At 38.6% G+C, this 18,371-nt stretch overlaps 1 protein-coding gene across 17 annotated transcripts in view; it reads left to right on the top strand.

Annotated features, from left to right (window-relative positions):
• Nucleotides 1-18,371, top strand: part of grip1 (glutamate receptor interacting protein 1) — a 554,262-nt gene that overhangs the window by 427,247 nt on the left and 108,644 nt on the right. For all 17 annotated transcript variants that reach the window (XM_049473333.1, XM_049473330.1, XM_049473334.1 and 14 more), the window contains exons 8-9: nt 4,819-4,966; nt 9,081-9,250. In XM_049473333.1, coding sequence (XP_049329290.1) covers nt 4,819-4,966; nt 9,081-9,250 — 318 coding nt within the window. The remainder of the gene's footprint in view (nt 1-4,818; nt 4,967-9,080; nt 9,251-18,371) is intronic.

The raw sequence follows: 18,371 nt of genomic DNA, 5'->3' as shown, positions 1-18,371 counted from the left end.
TTGGTCACGTCTGTCCACAAGGAAGGATTTTCCTAGAAGTCTAGAAGTCACTCAACATCCTCAATAAATAAGATCACAAGTGTTCTTTGAAAGGAAGTCACAGAAAGCATTAATTACCACTCAGTAACAGAACAGAACAGTGCTAATGATTGTGACTGGCGGCATCTGGTTGGAATTGTCCATGCGAACAAAAAAAAAAGAAAGCGACTCCGGTAGAAATCAGTCACATTCACCTTCAATTCAAAAGTCAGTGCAGCATTCTGTAGCTTCCTTGGGTTATGACAAAAGTAATGGGACACGATACTCGGTACTGTCTCACAACATGTGGCATGTCCATGTATGCTAAAAAAAATAGTCAATTTATCTCCAAATACCTGTAGTATTTTTTTTTAAACTCTGAAGAATATAAAAGTCAACTTTATTGCATCTGAGAGGTGTGTTAGTGATTTTGACAAGGCAAAACTAATAATTTATATACTATATTCAGCCTTTTAGGCGTTTTGATTAGTTTCCTTTAAGCTCTTCCAAATTATGAACTTTCTAAAACTGAGAGGCTGGCATCTCTCTCTCTCTGCCCTTCAACTCCCTCAGCTCTCTCTCCACTGCTGAAAAGTCACCCCAGCTTTCTCTTGTGTTTGCTCTAAATGATCATGTTCTTTTTCTGAGACATGTTTGCCAAACTCACAACCTTTATTATTCCCATAATTCAACAGTGAAAATAGCTAGTCAGTTTTTTTTTCTGTTGTGTTTGCTGTTATGAGTAAATAGCTAGATGCCTTTTCCTCTCAGTCTCTGTCTAGTGAGTAAAAGCCCATATTGCAACTTTATCTACCAAAGAACTCATTTCGGCTGCACCACCTCAAACACACTTCCAAAACTGAACCTGAAACAGTGATTTAAAGTTTGATTCATCAGCCCAGTGGAGATGGGGCTGATAAAGATAACGTTTGCACGCCAAGGACATCCACAGCCTGATGGAGCCCACAGATTAGATGAACCGTCTCTGGCATGGTGTGAGAGGATTGACCTGGGGGTTTTTGTGATGAGGTTAGGAGACTTTCACACCTGCCTCGTTAGTTGAACAGTTGAACTTTTCCTTTATTTGATCGTTCTGACAGGTGAGAACTATCCTGAAACATACAGTATATAGCAAACTGCCTTGTTAATATACTAAACTAAAGCTTATCAAAGCTAAAATGTAAATAAAATATATGTTTAGAGTATTATTTGAGCATTATACACTAGGGCAGTATAATGGGGTGTCACATTGTGACATAATGCATCGCAATTTAAAATTGTATGTACCGTATTTTCTGCACTATAAGGCAGGCCATATTAAAAGACGAACTATGAATAGATATGTATTTTCTGGTCTATTTTCATGCATGCACCAGAATATAAGTTGCATTTTAAGCAAAAGCAGCAGTGCTTTGTTTGGTTTCGTCACCCAGATGCAGTTTATTTTCTTAATATTAGTATTTTGTTTTTCTACAGTTGAGCTGTACGTTTTTATCTTTTGAAAGTTGTTAGAATATATTCTTGTTAGTATTTTGGGTCTAGTTAAGTTGGTTATGTTCCAATTTTTTGTTTAGTTTTTTTTATTTTTTTAAATAAAAAGTTTTCTTTTGAGTTATTTTTTTGAGTATTTTGTGAAGGAATTTCCTTTCTTTTTTTCATTTGTTTTTGCTGAGTATTATTTCTTGCTGTTGGGATTTGTTATGTTTTCTTTGTTAATTGTGGTGCCAGCTAGCTTAAAAGTGGCGCTGACAAAATTATATAAAAAATAAGAGACAAAATTTGTCATTAGTTAGTGGAGTTGCATGGCTGCGAGCAGTCAGCTCTGCACATACAGCATTCACTGTGATACGGCTTAGCATGGAGCAACAGCAGAGACAGCATTTGTTTATAGATGTGGTGATTATTTGGGTAATAAATCAGGTTAAACTGCACCTGAAAAGCTGTTTACTGTAGCTGAAATGAAAGGGGTATATTTGATAGTTGGATCTTATCACGTTCTTACTGTTTCAGAGTTAGTTTAAAACCACCTCCTCTCGCAGGTCTTAGTACAGCTGTTTTAATCCATATCCAGGTAACACATTTATTCTGTTTTCTGATTTATTAAACAAATGGATAAATGATGAACCAAACAGAATTGGGAAAAAAGTGGTTTACATTAACTATTTAAACTAATATTCACAATAATCAATCATCAAACCAGGGGACAGTACTCATTTCTGTTACTGAAACTCATTCCTGTTACTGGAACCCACTCCTGTTACTGGACCTTACTCCTGTTACCATTACATGTTATTGGAACCACCTCCTCTCTCAGTTCTCAGTACGGCTGTTTTGATCCACACCCAAGTATGATTACCGTTCTGTTTTCACACCTACCCAATCGAACCAGACCAAGGATCCAAATGAACAAGAATCAGTTTTAACCAGACCACCTAGTTCTAGTTTTTTTTGTGAGACAGAAAGTGAGGCTTTTGGAAAATGTTAAAGCTTCTGGGCCCGAAATGTGGTAGTGTTGGTTCGGTTGTGATTGCTTTCACACCTGCCAAAACGAACCGGACCAAGGATCCAAACTTTAGTCAACTTTAAGTGGACTAAATAGTTCTGATCTGAAAACGCCCTAAAACGTTGACTTTTTCAAACTTTGCTCAGCAGTGCACACTTTGTACTTTTATAGAGTAAAGTTTTAGCATTTTATCAGCAAATAGCAGCAGGACACATCTGATTGTTCTGGTTGTTTTCACATCTGTCAAAACGAACTGGATCAAGGATCCAAATGAAATAAAGTCAGTTTTGACCAGATCGAATTGCGCTGATCTGAAAACGCCCTAAAATATTGACTTTTTGAACAAGAGTCAGTCAAATGAACAAGAGTAAGTTTTAACTGGACCACCTAGTTTTAGTTAAAAAAAAAAAATAAAAAAAAAAACACTAAAACGTTGACTTTTTTAAACTTCCCTCAGCAGTACACACTTTGTACTTTTATAGAGTAGAGTGAGGCTTTGGAAAATGTTAAAACCCTTGGGCCTGAAATGTTGTAGCCTTGGTTCAGTTGTGATTGTTTTCACACCTGCCAAAACAAACCGGACCAAGGATCCAAATGAACAAGGGTCAGTCTGAACTAGACCACATAGTTCTAGTTTTCAAAAAATGCCCTAAAACGATGATTTTTTCAAACTTTCCTCAGCAGTACACACTTTGTGCTTTTATAGAGTAAAATTTTTGCATTTTATCAGCAAATAGCAGCAGGACACATCTGATTGTTCTGGTTGTTTTCACATCTGTCAAAACGAACTGGATCAAGGATCCAAATTAACAAGAGTCAGTTTTGACCAGATCGAATTGCTCTAATCTGAAAACGCCCTAAAATATTGACTTTTTGAACAAGAGTCAGTCAAATGAACAAGAGTAAGTTTTAACTGGACCACATAGTTCTAGTTAAAAAAAAAAGAAAACGCCCTAAAACGTTGACTTTTTTAAACTTCCCTCAGCAGTACACACTTTGTACTTTTATAGAGTAGAGTGAGGCTTTGGAAAATGTTAAAACCCTTGGGCCTGAAATGTTGTAGCCTTGGTTCAGTTGTGATTGTTTTCATACCTGCCAAAACAAACCGGACCAAGGATCCAAATGAACAAGGGTCAGTCTGAACTAGACCACATAGTTCTAGTTTTTAAAAAATGCCCTAAAACGATGACTTTTTCAAACTTTCCTCAGCAGTGCACACTTTGTGCTTTTATAGAGTAAAGTTTTAGCAGTTTTATCACCAAATGGCAGCGAGACAGAAAGTGAGGCTTTTGGAAAATGTTAAAGCCCTTGGGCCCGAAATGTTGTAGCGTTGGCTCGGTTGTGATTGGGTGGAGCGGGGCTTGAGTTTGGGCAGGGAATGGAACGATGGCCTTTCAAAATCGATCGTCCTCAGTCATCCTGCCTCTCCATCCATCACTAAATTCATCCATCTTGCCACGTTAGCGAACTCCCCCGGCCACCGCTATCAACTGCCAGCAAACCCTCCCAGCTCAGCATCTAATGCTCTTTAGACGCTTTCATCAGCACACTTCCGCCGCAGAGAGCGCGTCCTCTCGAAGATGAAAGCGGTGGTGTGGTGTCTTTTTTTTTCCTCTGGCGGCGTGGGGCTTTGTTTTTTTGGCAAATGATTATTTTTGGACGGCCGTGTAAATCCAGTCACGTTGGGCTGTGGGATTTGACCATTAAGCCTACTCTGCTTTTTTTTTTTTTTTTTTTCTTCACTGCTTGTTTCTCTGTATGTGTGTGTATTTTATGTGTGTGTGTGTCTGTGTGTGTGTGTATTCACATTAGAGGACAAATGCATTATACAGCAGAGCTCAGCCTCACACCTATTCCCTCTAAAGAGCCGCTGCTGTCTGTTGTGAGCCACAGCAGGGGAAGCTCCTGTTCATAATGGGCAGCAAGTGTTTCCAGCTTGTGCTAGCAATCGGAGGGGGGTAGCGTATGTTCAGAGTGAGCTGTGTGTGTGTGTGTGTGTGTTTATTCCCTCCACCTGTTCTGCTTTTAAGACGTATGGTCTAATCAGGTCTTTTAGCAGCACATTTAACCAAGCCGTCATGTGGAATTACTTCTATTAGGCTTTTAGAGGCGCGAGCCCGTCCACTCACCCCATTCACTCTAATGAGGAGAGTGCGTGAGCGAGTGTGTGCACACGTCCGTGAGTGAGTGTGAACATGTGTGTCCGCGTACGTGAATGACCTCTCTGCCTGATGACCACTCTCTGATTCTGTTTCTACTTTTTTTTTTGCCCCCATTTCCCCCCTCCCCCCTTCCAGACTCCATAGCCACTGCTTCAGGCCCGCTGCTGGTGGAGGTGGCCAAGCCTCTGGGCTCCAGTCTGGGCGTGGCCCTCTCTACCTCCATGTACTGCAACAAGCAGGTCATCATCATCGACAAGGTCAAGCCAGCCAGCATCGCCGACAGGTAACGCCCCGCCCTCATCACACTGACACTCCCACAATGCTCTACTGCAGCTCTGGGGTAATCGTTTAGAGATGTAGGTTGTAGAAAATGGGTCACCAGCCAGCCCAAAAAACCTAGAGCATTGCAGTTGTTCAACTAGTGCAAATCCCAGACACAGACCAAATGTGCATGTATTAGCTTGGTGGTAGAAGCAGGAATATATATAATGTATCATGTATCTTGTATATTTTTTGCACTATATAAAACATAACATAATGCTGCTCCAGCAGTGCTAGCCTGCGTTAGCAGCAGGCTACAGGCCGATTTTTGGGGAAATGAAAGGATTTTAAGCATGCATTATGGTGTTATAACATAACGGCATTGTTCAGTTTACACACATACTCTCAGACTCTTTCACACACTGTGTCTAAATGACTGAATTACTGACCCATGCTTATCAGGCTATCAAGCCCCCTTCCTCCACAAGGGGCGCTGTTTGTGCTGTTTGTGCTGTTAGTGTTATTTGTGTTCAGAATGCTTTTAGTGCTTTGCGTCAGTGACACCGCGCGTCCTTGTTCAGAACAGAGTCGCCAATTTTTCGATAAGTGGAAGAAGCCAGTGGGCAGAAAGCTGTGAAGCTGAAATAATGGTGGAGTCGAGCTTTAATTGGGCCTGAAATTTTGCTCTGAACCCTTCCAGAGCCCGGAAACTCCTCAGTGAGACGCCATCATTACTCCCCCGGCCCTGTATTGTTCCCTGACCCATATCGGCGTGACGAGGGGGAGGGAAAGCGGAGCGGCCGCCGCGGCTCTCCGAGTCCACCTGTGACGAATTTTTTGAAAAAGTTTCGAAGTGTATAACACTGAGCGACTAATTATAGAAATTCAATAACTCATCTGGCCTGGAGGGCAAAGGAAAAGGGCCTGGAAGAATAATGAAGATGGCAGATTGCTGAGCGAGTGAAAGCTCCTCCGATGGGAGCGTCTGGAACGTTCCGCATGATTCAGGAGTTTGCTCCCGGGAGGAGCATTAGCTCTGGAGAACAATTAATACTTCATGCACACACACACACACACACACACACACACACACATAGAGAGAGCGCTACGCTCTGTGCGGTAGGTAGCATGCAGATACTGCTAAAGTTCTGGAGTGTTAATAACGGGGAGAGATGGCCTGTTGCCATATTCAGTGCACAGTGCTGCATAACTCATAACAGTTAATAAATAATTCATAGTAGTTATAGAATAATCACTCTTAAAGGATTACCGGAGGATTACCCCAGTCTCTATCTACCTAATCTCTCTCCGTCCACTGTATCTGTAGCATGATGTAGTAATTTAATTAGCTATAAAGCACCTTGTGGACCTAAATGAACTCACACTCTTTCTGTGTCTTTTATTTGCTTTCTTGCTTCAGGCCGATTTATGCGATTTATGAGTCAAATCTGTGCTGTAGCCCACGCATAGCTACGTACCCTACGTCATACCCTATATCGTACTTTACTCTGTACCCTAAATAGTACATACCCTACGCCAAACCTTGTGCTGTAACTCTATGACAGACCCTTCCCACAGACTAGTAGCTCTCCAGCTCAGAGGGTTGTTGAACCCATTTGCAGAACAGTTGATCACAAAGCAGGTAAACCGAAGACAAAAGGAATAAATAAATAAATAAACACATCGATCGAACATGAGTCATCAGGGTCGCGGTCCAATAAACTACTGCTGACACCCTTATAAGGAGTTAGAGAGCCCAAAAATGGATAGAAAATAAAATTACATCGAGCATGACAGAGAGAAACGGGAGGAATGGTTTTTTTTTTCATTATCCTTCATTAAAGGCCAAACAACCTCATACTGTATGGTCTAACCCTACATTGTAGGAATATAATAATCAAGAGGAAGATGGGTGATCACAGCCACTAGGAGTAAAGGCATAAAGTTATCCAAAAGCAGTGTGTAAGACTGGTGGAGGAAAACATGATGCCAAGATGCATGAAAAAAAACTGTGATTAAAAACCATCAGGGTTATTTCTGGACTCTTAAAACTTTATAAATATGAACTTGTTTTCTTTTCTTTGCATTATTTAAGGTCTGAAAGCTCTGCATATTTTTTTGTTATTCAGCCATTTCTCATTTTCTGCAAATAAATGCTCTAAATGACAATATTTTTATTTGGAATTTGGGAGAAATGTTCATGTCCATAGTTTATAGAATAAAACAACAATGTTCATTTTACTCAAACATAAACCTACAAATAGCAAAATCAGAAAAATTGATTCAGAAACTGAAGTGGCCTCTTAATTTTCTTTCCATTCCATTCCTTATGCCATGCTCTTAGTCTGGCATGTAACTCTAATGTTTTGTAGCTTTAATTGGTCCACTTGTAAGCATTCTGTTTCCTCATTCGCTGCCTTTTTTAATTCAGTTGAACAATCCCAGCTTGCTGATGTGCTGGTGTGAGATAAATGGTTGCAGATGACAAACGAAATCATTAAATCTACCTGCATTTCTGCATTTCCTGGCTGGAAAAGCACAGAAAATTCACCCCATTCTGCCTCAGTCGGTCCGATGGCTGTCAGAAGCATCTACTCTGATCTCTTCTCTCTCTTTTGTTGCAGAAATGATGGTAAAAGTAATAACAGCTATTATCTCCCGCTTCAGTTTCAGCAGTTTCTATTGTTTGTATTCTGGTACAGACTCTGTGTTGATATGAAGCTGAAGCATAAATAGACCTTAATTTACTCATTCTCACACTTCTACATTCACTTTGCCGATGCTTAGCAGGACTAAGATTCTCTATAAGTGGGTGCTGTTACTCCAAAAAAAAAAAAAAAAAAAAAAAGATTAAAAATGGACCCTGCTATTCAAAGGTTTTAGAACATCTCTATTTATTTAGTTGTTTAGAAGTGAGCTGAGCTTATGGAGTTGCCATGTGGGTCAGCCAGACGTCTTCCTGTACCAGTTTTCTACAGGTTGTAAGAGTTTTTTTTGAAGGTGTAGGGAACAGTACTCACCGCTCTCTGATTTCATCTGTAATTTGTCTTAAGAAAAGAAATTTACTTTGAATAGTTCCAGAGTTTTTCTAGTTATTATGATAAAAGTTAATGTGTAGTAAAAGTAGTGAAAGTGAAGGCATATGGGTAATTGCATTATTTTAATTACTATAGACATACTTTGTAAATTGCCATTTTTTAAATCTTTTTTTCCAAAACTCAGTTTTCTTTGCTACTTACTGTAAGCTTTGATTTTAACAAAAAAAATATCTGGAATATAATCAAGAGGAAGATGGATGATCACAAGCCATCAAACCAAACTGAACTGCTTGAATTTTTGCGCCAGGAGTAAAGCAGCATAAAGTTATCCAAAAGCAGTGTGTAAGATTGGTGGAGGAGAACATGATGCCAAGATGCATGAAAACTGTGATTAAAAAACAGTTATTCCACCAAATATTGATTTCTGAACTCTTAAAACTTTATGAATATGAACTTGTTTTCTTTGCATTCTTTGAGTTCTGAAAGCTCTGCATCTTTTTTTCAGCCATTTCTCATTTTCTGCAAATAAATGTTTTTTTTTTTTTTTTTTTACTACAATAAAAATGCCATTTCCCCCCCTTAAAGGCCCTTGCAGTTTACCAAAACAGTTTGTACACACAATTTTGCACCATTCCTGGTTATTGACTGAACCTTAACAGCTTAAATGGAAAAAATTGGGATTGTTCTAAAACCTTTGACTGGTAGTGTAGTTAAAGAAACCAGTAGATATGGCCAAATAATAATGGCATTTATATATTTTTTTTTGTTTTAATGCATAAACCCAGCTGTCAGCCACTGGAACTCTTTAATAGCCCCTGTGCTCCGGTGCTGCTGGCAAGCGAGAAAAGTATTTCTATTTTGTGCAATTAAGCATCAGTTTAGAGGCATATACTGTGCATAAGTATAGGATATTGGTCACAAAAAAAGAAATCTGATTCGGGTCACTTTTACATGCTGAGTGTACACAGAAACAAAACACAGATTTTATTGTAGACACCTAAAACATTACAACACATTACTAAAAACTTTCTTTTGCTTTTTTTGGCTTTTTTCTAAGGGGTATAATTAAGATCATTAACACTATTATTGTTTGCGCAGGTGCGGAGCTCTGCATGCAGGTGATCACATCCTGTCGGTAGATGGCACAAGCATGGAGTACTGCACACTGGCTGAAGCCACTCAGCTATTGGCCAGCGCCTGTGAGCACGTCAAAATGGAGATCCTTCCTCACCACCAGACCAGACTGGCCCTTAAGGGCCCAGAGCACGGTAAAACATCCACCTGTCCATCCGTCCATCCATCCACATACACACACTCATAGAGCCTGGGGTTGTGCAGTATAGTTTGGGCTGTATATTTTACTGCATAATGTTGTCATATATTTTATTGAAAGTCACGCAATATTGCACTGCCTGTAGAAAGTCAATGAAAATTTTATTTTATTTTTTATTTTTTTAAATAATCAAACAAAGCATCCAAAAAGTGTTGATTTCTTTGTGTATACCTCTACAATAGGCAGTTTCCTGTTCAAAACAAATGTCATTCTAGGGATGAAAAACTGGATTTTGCCTAAATAACAATTTTTTTTTTTTTCTGTCTTCGAGCGTCTGTTCAAAGCACATATTGAAAATCTTTTACCTGAAAGGCTGTCTCAGCTCCTGAATGCTGATGAGTGCTGACATCCCAGAAAAAGGATAAAAAGTGTGGGCTGTTATGATTAAGAAATAGCAAGTTTGACCCTGGCGGTGCCTCAGCTGAGGAAAAAAATTGTATATGGAAAAAAGCAAGGGGAATTGGCATCGCTCCCAAGGTGGTCTTAAATATTCTCCCGCATATTGATTTTCTGCAACATTAACATGGTATTTTTGCAAGGTATGCAAGAAAACATGTTATTGATATTAAACTGTTTAAAAGGTTGGTGTCTCTAAAGGTTTGAGGATGATATAGAAGTACAGATAGATAGATAGACAGATAGACAGATAGACAGATAGAGAGAGAGAGAGAGAGATAGAGAGAGAGAGAGAGAGAGAGAGAGAGAGAGAGAGATAGATAGATATCTCTCTGTAGATCGATCAGTCTTCTGGACAGGGATTATTTCACCTTTCAGTGTAAAAAAATGTAAATAATCAAAAATCCATTCAAAATGCTGTATAATCCAGTAAGACTAGGCTTAATCCCTAGACCAGTATTATTTAGAACTGTGTATTTGGCAAAAACCGGAGGGTAGTATGATATGCATCATGATACATATTGCGATTATTTAAATCTATTTATATATATAAATATATATATATATAATTTTGGTATAAAAACACATTATTTTATTTGAGTAAATGAAAAGTTAACTTTTATCCAATCAGAATATTAAGATCTAATGTCGATGTACAACACTGCTGTCTAGTTTAAACACAGAAAACACCAATCTTTACATATAGGCCACGATAACTGTTTTTAAAAGATGATAATTGTTGAGAATGTATGATAGTTGATAATTATTCCAGCGTTTATCACAATAAACCATTTTATTTTTCGTTTAAGTCATGATCAATGTCATGTTTCTTTATTGTATGATAAATTGTTAAATAAAGTAATTTTTCACGACAGGCCTAATAACAATAACTATTTATTAAAAAAGTGATACTGACTGTTTTTTGAGAATTGATACGGTATTGCAAAATTCTCAAATGGATATCAAACCCCTAATATTAATATTTTCTTTCATATTTTTATTTTTAACGAACAGTATATTAAACAACATTATGTATGAATTATATATATATATATATATATATATATATATATATATTTATATATTTATATATATAATTAAGATATTTAAATATATATATATATATATATATATATATATATATATATATATATATATAATATATATATTTAATTAAGACAGCTTTTTTTACATGAACAAAATTAAATGTGCTTTATTTAGCCTTATATTTCTTTAATCGTGCAGACACGATTGAAATCAAATAAGAAAAAAGAATATAGGCAATATAATAACTGAAAATAATCATGATTAAAAGTCTTTCATTAAAAATTGTATAATTTAAAATGACATTTACTATATTTCCTTTATTATCTATTTATTACAGCATCTGTTACTGACAGACAGACAGACAGACAGACAGACAGACAGATAGATAGATAGATAGATAGATAGATAGATAGATAGATAGATAGATAGATATATAGATAGATAGATAGATAGATAGATAGATATCCTCCACTAGGAGGAGTTGAAGAGTCTGATGGCTCTCGGGACAAATGATCTCCTGAGTCTGTGTGTAGAGCAGCTCAGTCACAAGAACTTGCCTTTGAAACTTCTACTATGGTCCATAAAGATGGTGTGCAGTTGGTGATAAATGAGCAAATGCATTTGTCTGGTCAGTTTTTGTGTGGCTTTTATATTGTTCATGTCAATTTTGCAAGTGTATCATATTGACTGAACATAAGAAATGTATTGTGATCCTAATACAGCAGCCATTAAGGTATTAAGCTGTGCTCTTAAGAAGTTTTAAACTTGTGTGTAAGTTAAGCCCTTGCCGTAATAATAGCTCCAGTCCTGTCCGGTGAAGGTTATATCTCCTGAGATCCTCCAGTGTCTGTCCATCTCTCTCCACTCTCCTCTTTGCCCACTCTTAACTCTGTGCCTCATGCCCGAGCAGAACACCACTGACACTCCAGACCTTCCAGCATGACAACTGTAGAGTTCACAGTGTCCAACTCTCTCTCTGTGTGTGTGAGAGAGACTGCTTCAGCAGAACATCCACCACACCTGAACTTTTCCACTGATCAGCACAATCACCAGACATCAATGTCAGTTCAGAAATGTACTGTATATAACAGCGGGAGAAATATCAGCTGAGATCAGCTGAAATGTGCACCCATGTGTATACGTGTTGAATGCTGGGATATAATGTACAGGAACACTGTGGTGAAAAAGTAAAAGTTACTAGAAAACTAGAAAAGATCAATGTCAAATCTAAAATAAAAATGTTAAGCACAGATTTCCAAACCAATAGACATAACAAAAAACTGTTACTTATTTGCGTTAATTGCATTTAATGTAAATAGAGATTTTATGTTTTATTATTAGAGTATTCCTTTGTGCGCATTGCAGACAGAAAACAAATATATATAATTTTGTTTTTCATTTTTATTCGCCATCTACCCACCCATAGAGAGAGCAATGTAAACTGTGCTCTCTCAGGGCTCCGGCAGCTGATGGCAAGCTACATAAACAGGATTCAAACCAGCGATCTTTTGATCATAGTGGCAGTGCTTAGCTCGCTGGACCACTCGGAATTCAGGTCTGAAAGGGTTCATTTGGTGTATAAAAATGTTGGACAAATCTGGAAAAATAGAAGATGGGTCACATCAGGGTGCCTCGTCATCCCTGTCACCACTTAGATCATCCCCGTTTGTAGCTTTTGTCTACATATTCAGACACACACACTCACACACACACACACACACACACTTACACAGACACATCCCTCCTGCAGCTCCAGGCTGAATCCTGTAAAGGCCTCTTGATGTCTGAGTGCAGCGTTTGACTGAGTTTTATGCGCTGTGTGATAAAGCCCTGCCCACACCCTTTCGGTTTTGATGTCTCTTCCCGTAAATAGCTGGAGAGCAGGTGCAGCTCTTTCAGGGAGAGCGCTCTTCCTTTGTGCGTCACCTCTCTGCGGGTATTTGCTGTCAGAGCCTTGTTTTGTCATCCAACAGGCCTTAATTAAGCCATATGCTGCCAGGCTGCGAGATAGCGTTAGCGCTAGCGCTGCGGCGTTCGTCAGAAGCTCGCGATGAAGAGGATTCTTCTGGAGCAGCAGATACATTCCCGGGATCTGCACTGTTTGCCCTGTCATGCCTTATCAGCGGCGGAGCGCTATCTCAGCGCGCGAGGCAAAGCACCTACAAGCCTGCGCCTCCAGATAGAGCAGGATTTATTCGATTGGAGTGAGGCTGGAGCAAGACCGTATCAGTTTGAGGAGATTAGTCAACAGGAAAGAAAGGAACCCGGGAGAAGCTCCTGAAGGTCTAGACTGCTGCAACAACTGTGCCATTGATTTTTTTTATATATATATATATATATATATATATATATATATATATATATATATATATATATATATATATATATATATACTCTGTCTCAGAGCTTTGCAGTTCCTAGTCAGCCCGAGACAATACATTGAAGGAGGTGGAGGAGTACTGGCATTATACAGGGAGTCTCATAGAAATCGATTTCCAGGAGGATCATATAACATTACCTGTCTGCATCAGTAGATGTGCTGCTAGCTTCTGCAGGCTAGCGCTCAGTACTGCAGAAGCGATGCTTTATACAGGCAAGACTGGAGGGTGAAAAGACCAGCCAGAGACCAATCCTTCATTTCCCTCAATGGCTCATTACTGTCTTGGCCGTGGCTATTCTGCTCCATTGTCCAGCTGCTGCCGGCCGGTGTGCACCGCCCAGCCTGCTGTGCTTCCAGCTACATGTGGACCGTAGCGGCCCTGCAGCAGCAGCAGCAGCAGCACAGCTCCGATGATCTCTCGCCTCTTATTGACGTAATAGAAAACCTTGCTGTAGTTGACCTACATTGTTCCTCGGGCGAAATTGCTTACAAGGTCAGGAGCTGTAGTCATTTTTTAAAGCCTGTGCAGCAGTCAAGAATTTAATATGATACAAACGCCAGGGGCACAATAGGAAGGAAAGGGACATAACCTGTTAACACATATATTATAGGATAGTTAATAAAAAGCAAATGCAAAAACATTTAATTCCTGGTTAAATGTTAAATGTGAAAGTTAGAATATAGGGGTGCAAATCTCTCAGTGTCTGGCAATTCAAAAGGATTTTTAAATCTGGAGCAAGATGAAAGTGAGGGACACGATAAGGCGAGGGATGAAAGTTTATCGAACAAAAGAATACAACAAAAAAAACAGAAAGGAAATACCAAATAAACAAGGCGGCTAGAAAACTAAACTACAAGACAAAAGAAAACAAGACTAATAAAGAAAAATTAGACTGAAATAAATATGACTAAGAAAGCAAAAGGGAAAAAACAAAACAGAATAACTAAGAAAAGAGCAAAAGGAGCAACGAACAAAACAGCTTGGGAACTGGAAACAAGGGGGCGGGGCTACAAATGAGAAGAACACAGAAGAAGGGACAGATGACAAGAGGCAGCTGAGGCTGAAACAAGACAGTAACAACACAAGGCCATGTGCTAGAAGAGCACGTGGGGGAAGAAAACGAAATAGGCAGAGAAGCAGGACTGAAACTGTATTTATAACAATACTATTAGGTTCTAAAAATGTTTGATTTTATTATATATAAATTGTAAATTGTCATTGGTAAAACTGCCTATATTATTTTTTTTTGTGTTAAATTTAAACACTGTCCCTTATTATTGTTGTTGTAATTTTTGCCTTTTAATTTGTGCCTTATTTTTTTGTATGTAAAGCGTCTTTGAGAATTTTGAAAAGCACTGTATAAATAAAATATATTATTATTATTATTATTATTAAAAATATAATTGTGCATAAAATACTATACCTTGAATTAACAGTATTAGGTGAGCGTATCTTCCTGGCCTTTTCTTAAATAAATAAAGTCCATCAATGAACAAATCATTAGGAAAATAATAATACAAAAGTAAACATGGACTTCAGCCTACCATAGTGCATTAATCTTTATCTAAAAATAAAATACAGACTTTATATAGTCATATATATAAAGTGCATTACTGCATTACTACAGCCGCTGCACTGGCTGTCAGCTTCCCCCCATTTTCTTGTTAACGCAACGATAACAAATTGATGAGAATGAAGGTCAGTGCAGTGTGTTCCAGGACAGACCTCTTTCCTGATTGGTTATTGCTGTCCCACATCACTGCTCATTTGCATTAGGTTGAGTAGAGCTGAACTACACTGCAGCACAGCTTAGAAAGATGCCAGATACCTGATTTCAAGCATCTGCAGACTTGATAGATGCCTATGAATCCACACACACACACACACACACACACACAGATACCTTTTGTTTTTGCTTTTTTGTTATACATTTGTAGACTAACAAACAAACTTTAATATCAGATATCCTGATAAATAGAAAAGACAGTTCTTTTAAAATGATAATTTATTTTATCAAGGGAAATAAAGCAATCACAACCAGCCAGGCCATGTAAAAGATCTTAAAAAAGCAAAACATAATGCTCCAATCTAAAGAAAATTAAGAACAGTTGAGAAAACAAAGTCATTGACACCTATCGGTCTGGAAAAAAGTTACAAAGTCATTTCTGAGGCTTTCGGACTTCAGTTAAACATGGTGAGAGCTATTATTCACAAATGGAGAAAACGTGGAACAGTACACTGCATTGGAAATTACTCCAAAAGGCCTTGGACAACTCATCCAGGAGGTCACACTGTTATTTTAGTGTGAGAGGTTTCATGGATAAATTGGAGCAGCCTGGTGGCCAATCTTCATTAATTGCACATTATTGCACCAGTAAGAGCAGAGTGTGACGGTTCAATTAGCAGGGTAAGAGCATAGTTCTGCTCAAAATATTGCAATGCACACAACATTATCAGTGACATGACAGAGTTCAAAAGAGGAGGAATTGTTGGTGTACGTCTTGCCGGCGAATCTGTGACCAAGTTAGCAAGTCTTTGTGATGCATCAAGAGCCACGGTATCCAGGGTAATGTCAGCATACCACCAAGAAGGACGAACCACATCCAACAGGATTAACTGTGGACGCTGTAAGAGGAAGCTGTCTGAAAGGGATGTTCGGGTGCTAACCCGGATTGTATCCAAAAAACATAAAACCACGGCTGATCAAATCAAGGCAGAATTCGATGTCTGTCAGGACAAATTATTGTGGTCTAAAACCAGGTGTTTCAGTTTCATTGTCCAACCCCTGTATGGGTGCAATACAAAAAAAAGCAGCCATCTTTTTTTTACAGGAATCAGTATGCAGTAATGTTGTCTCTAATTGGCTACGCTTGGGTAATTGTTGTAATGTGCTATAGTCTGACATTTCTCCAGACTGTCCTATCACTTTCAGTGAGCAGAATGACTCACGTGGAGGTCCAAACGGCCCAGGCTTCTCCTCACTGAGGCAGTTTGGGAACTGCATGTGAACATATGTTTGAGCAGGTACCAGGCAGAAGAGGTTGAAGCGTGCCAGCTGTGAACAGGTGCACACTACCGCTAATGCTAATGCACATATGTGCCCAGTCACTCATCTACCCACCTCTTTACACCGGCAGTGTGAACGAATGAAAGTCAGCCATGCATGTCTACTGAGAGCACTGGAGAACACACATGCAGTTGTTTAATTATATATATAGGGTGGTGTACAGATTTGTTTTGTTGCTTTTTTTCTTGATTTTTTTGTCCTGGGAATCATCAAGGTGTGTTCTTATTGGTCAGCAATGTTTTTTTGCATTGGAACTCTCCCATTAAATCAAGACCAGTTCAAGTTTCCGACCAGTCTCTTTCTTATTATTGAATCATTAACACTGAACTTATCTGAGGCGAGTGAGATCTACAGTTCTTTAAAAGTTGTTCTGGGTTCTTTTGTGACCTCCTGGATGAGTTGTCCATGCCCTTTTGGAATAATTGTTTTCTCCATTTGTGAATAATAGCTCTTAGTGTGGTTCACTGGAGTCTCAAAGCTTTATAAATGATTTTATAAACTATTCCAGACTGACAGATGATGAACCACTTTGTTTTTTACTCTGTTTTTCTTTAATTTCTTCAGATTGCAGCATTATGTGTTGTTTCTTTTTGAAATCTTGTATCTGCTTCACGTTGTCAGACAGGTTCTCTTTAAGTGATTCCTTGATTCTACAGGTCTGGCAGTAATCAGGCCTAGTTGTGGTTAGTAAATGTGTGAATAATCACAGGTAATTTATTATTAAGTGAAATCATCTTTTAAAAAGTGCTTTTTATATTTACTCAGGTTATGTTGGTTTGATATTACACAAAGCAATACAGAGTTCCCCAATGGTGGAACAAACTTCCTTCCACTACCAGATCAGGAGAATCTCTCGCTATCTTTAATAAACTCCTGAAGACAGAGCTCTTCAAAGAGCACTTACTCTCCTAACACCTCTAACACACTAACTACTTCTAACCCCATTTCCTTCTTCCCCTCCTTCACTTCTCTATCCCTTTATTTCCCTTCGACCTCCTTTAGCCCTATCTAAAAATGGTTTATCTTAATTCCTATTACTTTTGTACTTCATTATTGTAAGTCGCTTTGGACAAAAGCGTCTGCCAAATGTAATGTAATGTAATGTAATGATATTATAGTTAAATACAAAATTTACTGTTCTGTTCAGTTAAAATAAGATGTTTAAGCCAGAATTTCTGAGAAATACTTGTTTCTCTTTCCCGCAATACCATGCGAATTCAGAGATTCTCTGCGTGGGGTTGCTTGTTTTTAAAATGACCACATTTCTGAACACATTTTCTGCATCCTACAAATTATCTGTACAATGCGTTGACTAATTGGTAGGAATACACATACCATTTTACCCCTAACAGCTAAAAAAAATCCTAAAACTATAGGATTGGTTGTTCCAGGACTCTCAATTTCTTTCTTTTTTTTTTTTTTAGCCATTTCTTGGTGGGTTTACAGATTAACTATTTTGAGCCATTGTCATGTTGCATGGTCCACCTCAGCTCCACTTCCGTTTTCCCGTTTATTTAGTTGTATTTCTTTCATCTCTTAATTGGGGGAGGGATTAAGTCTAGTCTTGGACTATACAGCATTTTGAATGGAGATTTTCTATTGTAAATCAAATAGCGATTTGTTTAAACACATTAAAGACAGACAATTTGATAGTGTTTTTATTTTTTGTGCGTGACTGTACACACACACACAAAGAACAAATGTACAGATACATTATAGGTGTTTACACATTTCTCTATCTCTCTCTCTTTCTCTCCCTCTCTCATTCTCTCTCTCTCTCTCTCTCTCTCTCTCTGTGCGTGCACACAATACCAGCGCTAGCACTTAAAGCCGAGGGGCTGCTAAAATTAACTCAGGCCTGCAGCAGAGGGGGATCGATGCTGGATGCAGGTGTGTGACGGCGAGAGGTCCTGTGAGGACCCTGCCATCTGTCTGAGAGGAAAATGGAAGTGGGGTGGTGTTTTCTGTAGGTGTTGTAAAGGCCTGGTCGAGTCAATGACAGTCAAATTATAGCGCAGCAATCCCTGCTGATAGAACCGCTCTGTCAGTGATTCAGACCCTCAACTGCATGTTGTTCCACTTATGCTCCCAGCATCCCAAAATGTGCTCTAAACAGTGGTTTGGTTGTGAACCATCCACCTTTTGATACTTTGTGCTTTTTTATA

This window comes from Astyanax mexicanus, chromosome 2 (genome assembly GCF_023375975.1).
Source record: "Astyanax mexicanus isolate ESR-SI-001 chromosome 2, AstMex3_surface, whole genome shotgun sequence".
Classification (NCBI taxonomy): domain Eukaryota; kingdom Metazoa; phylum Chordata; class Actinopteri; order Characiformes; family Acestrorhamphidae; genus Astyanax; species Astyanax mexicanus.
Note: the sequence above shows the minus strand (reverse complement) of the source record. Positions and strands in the feature narration are given on the sequence as shown.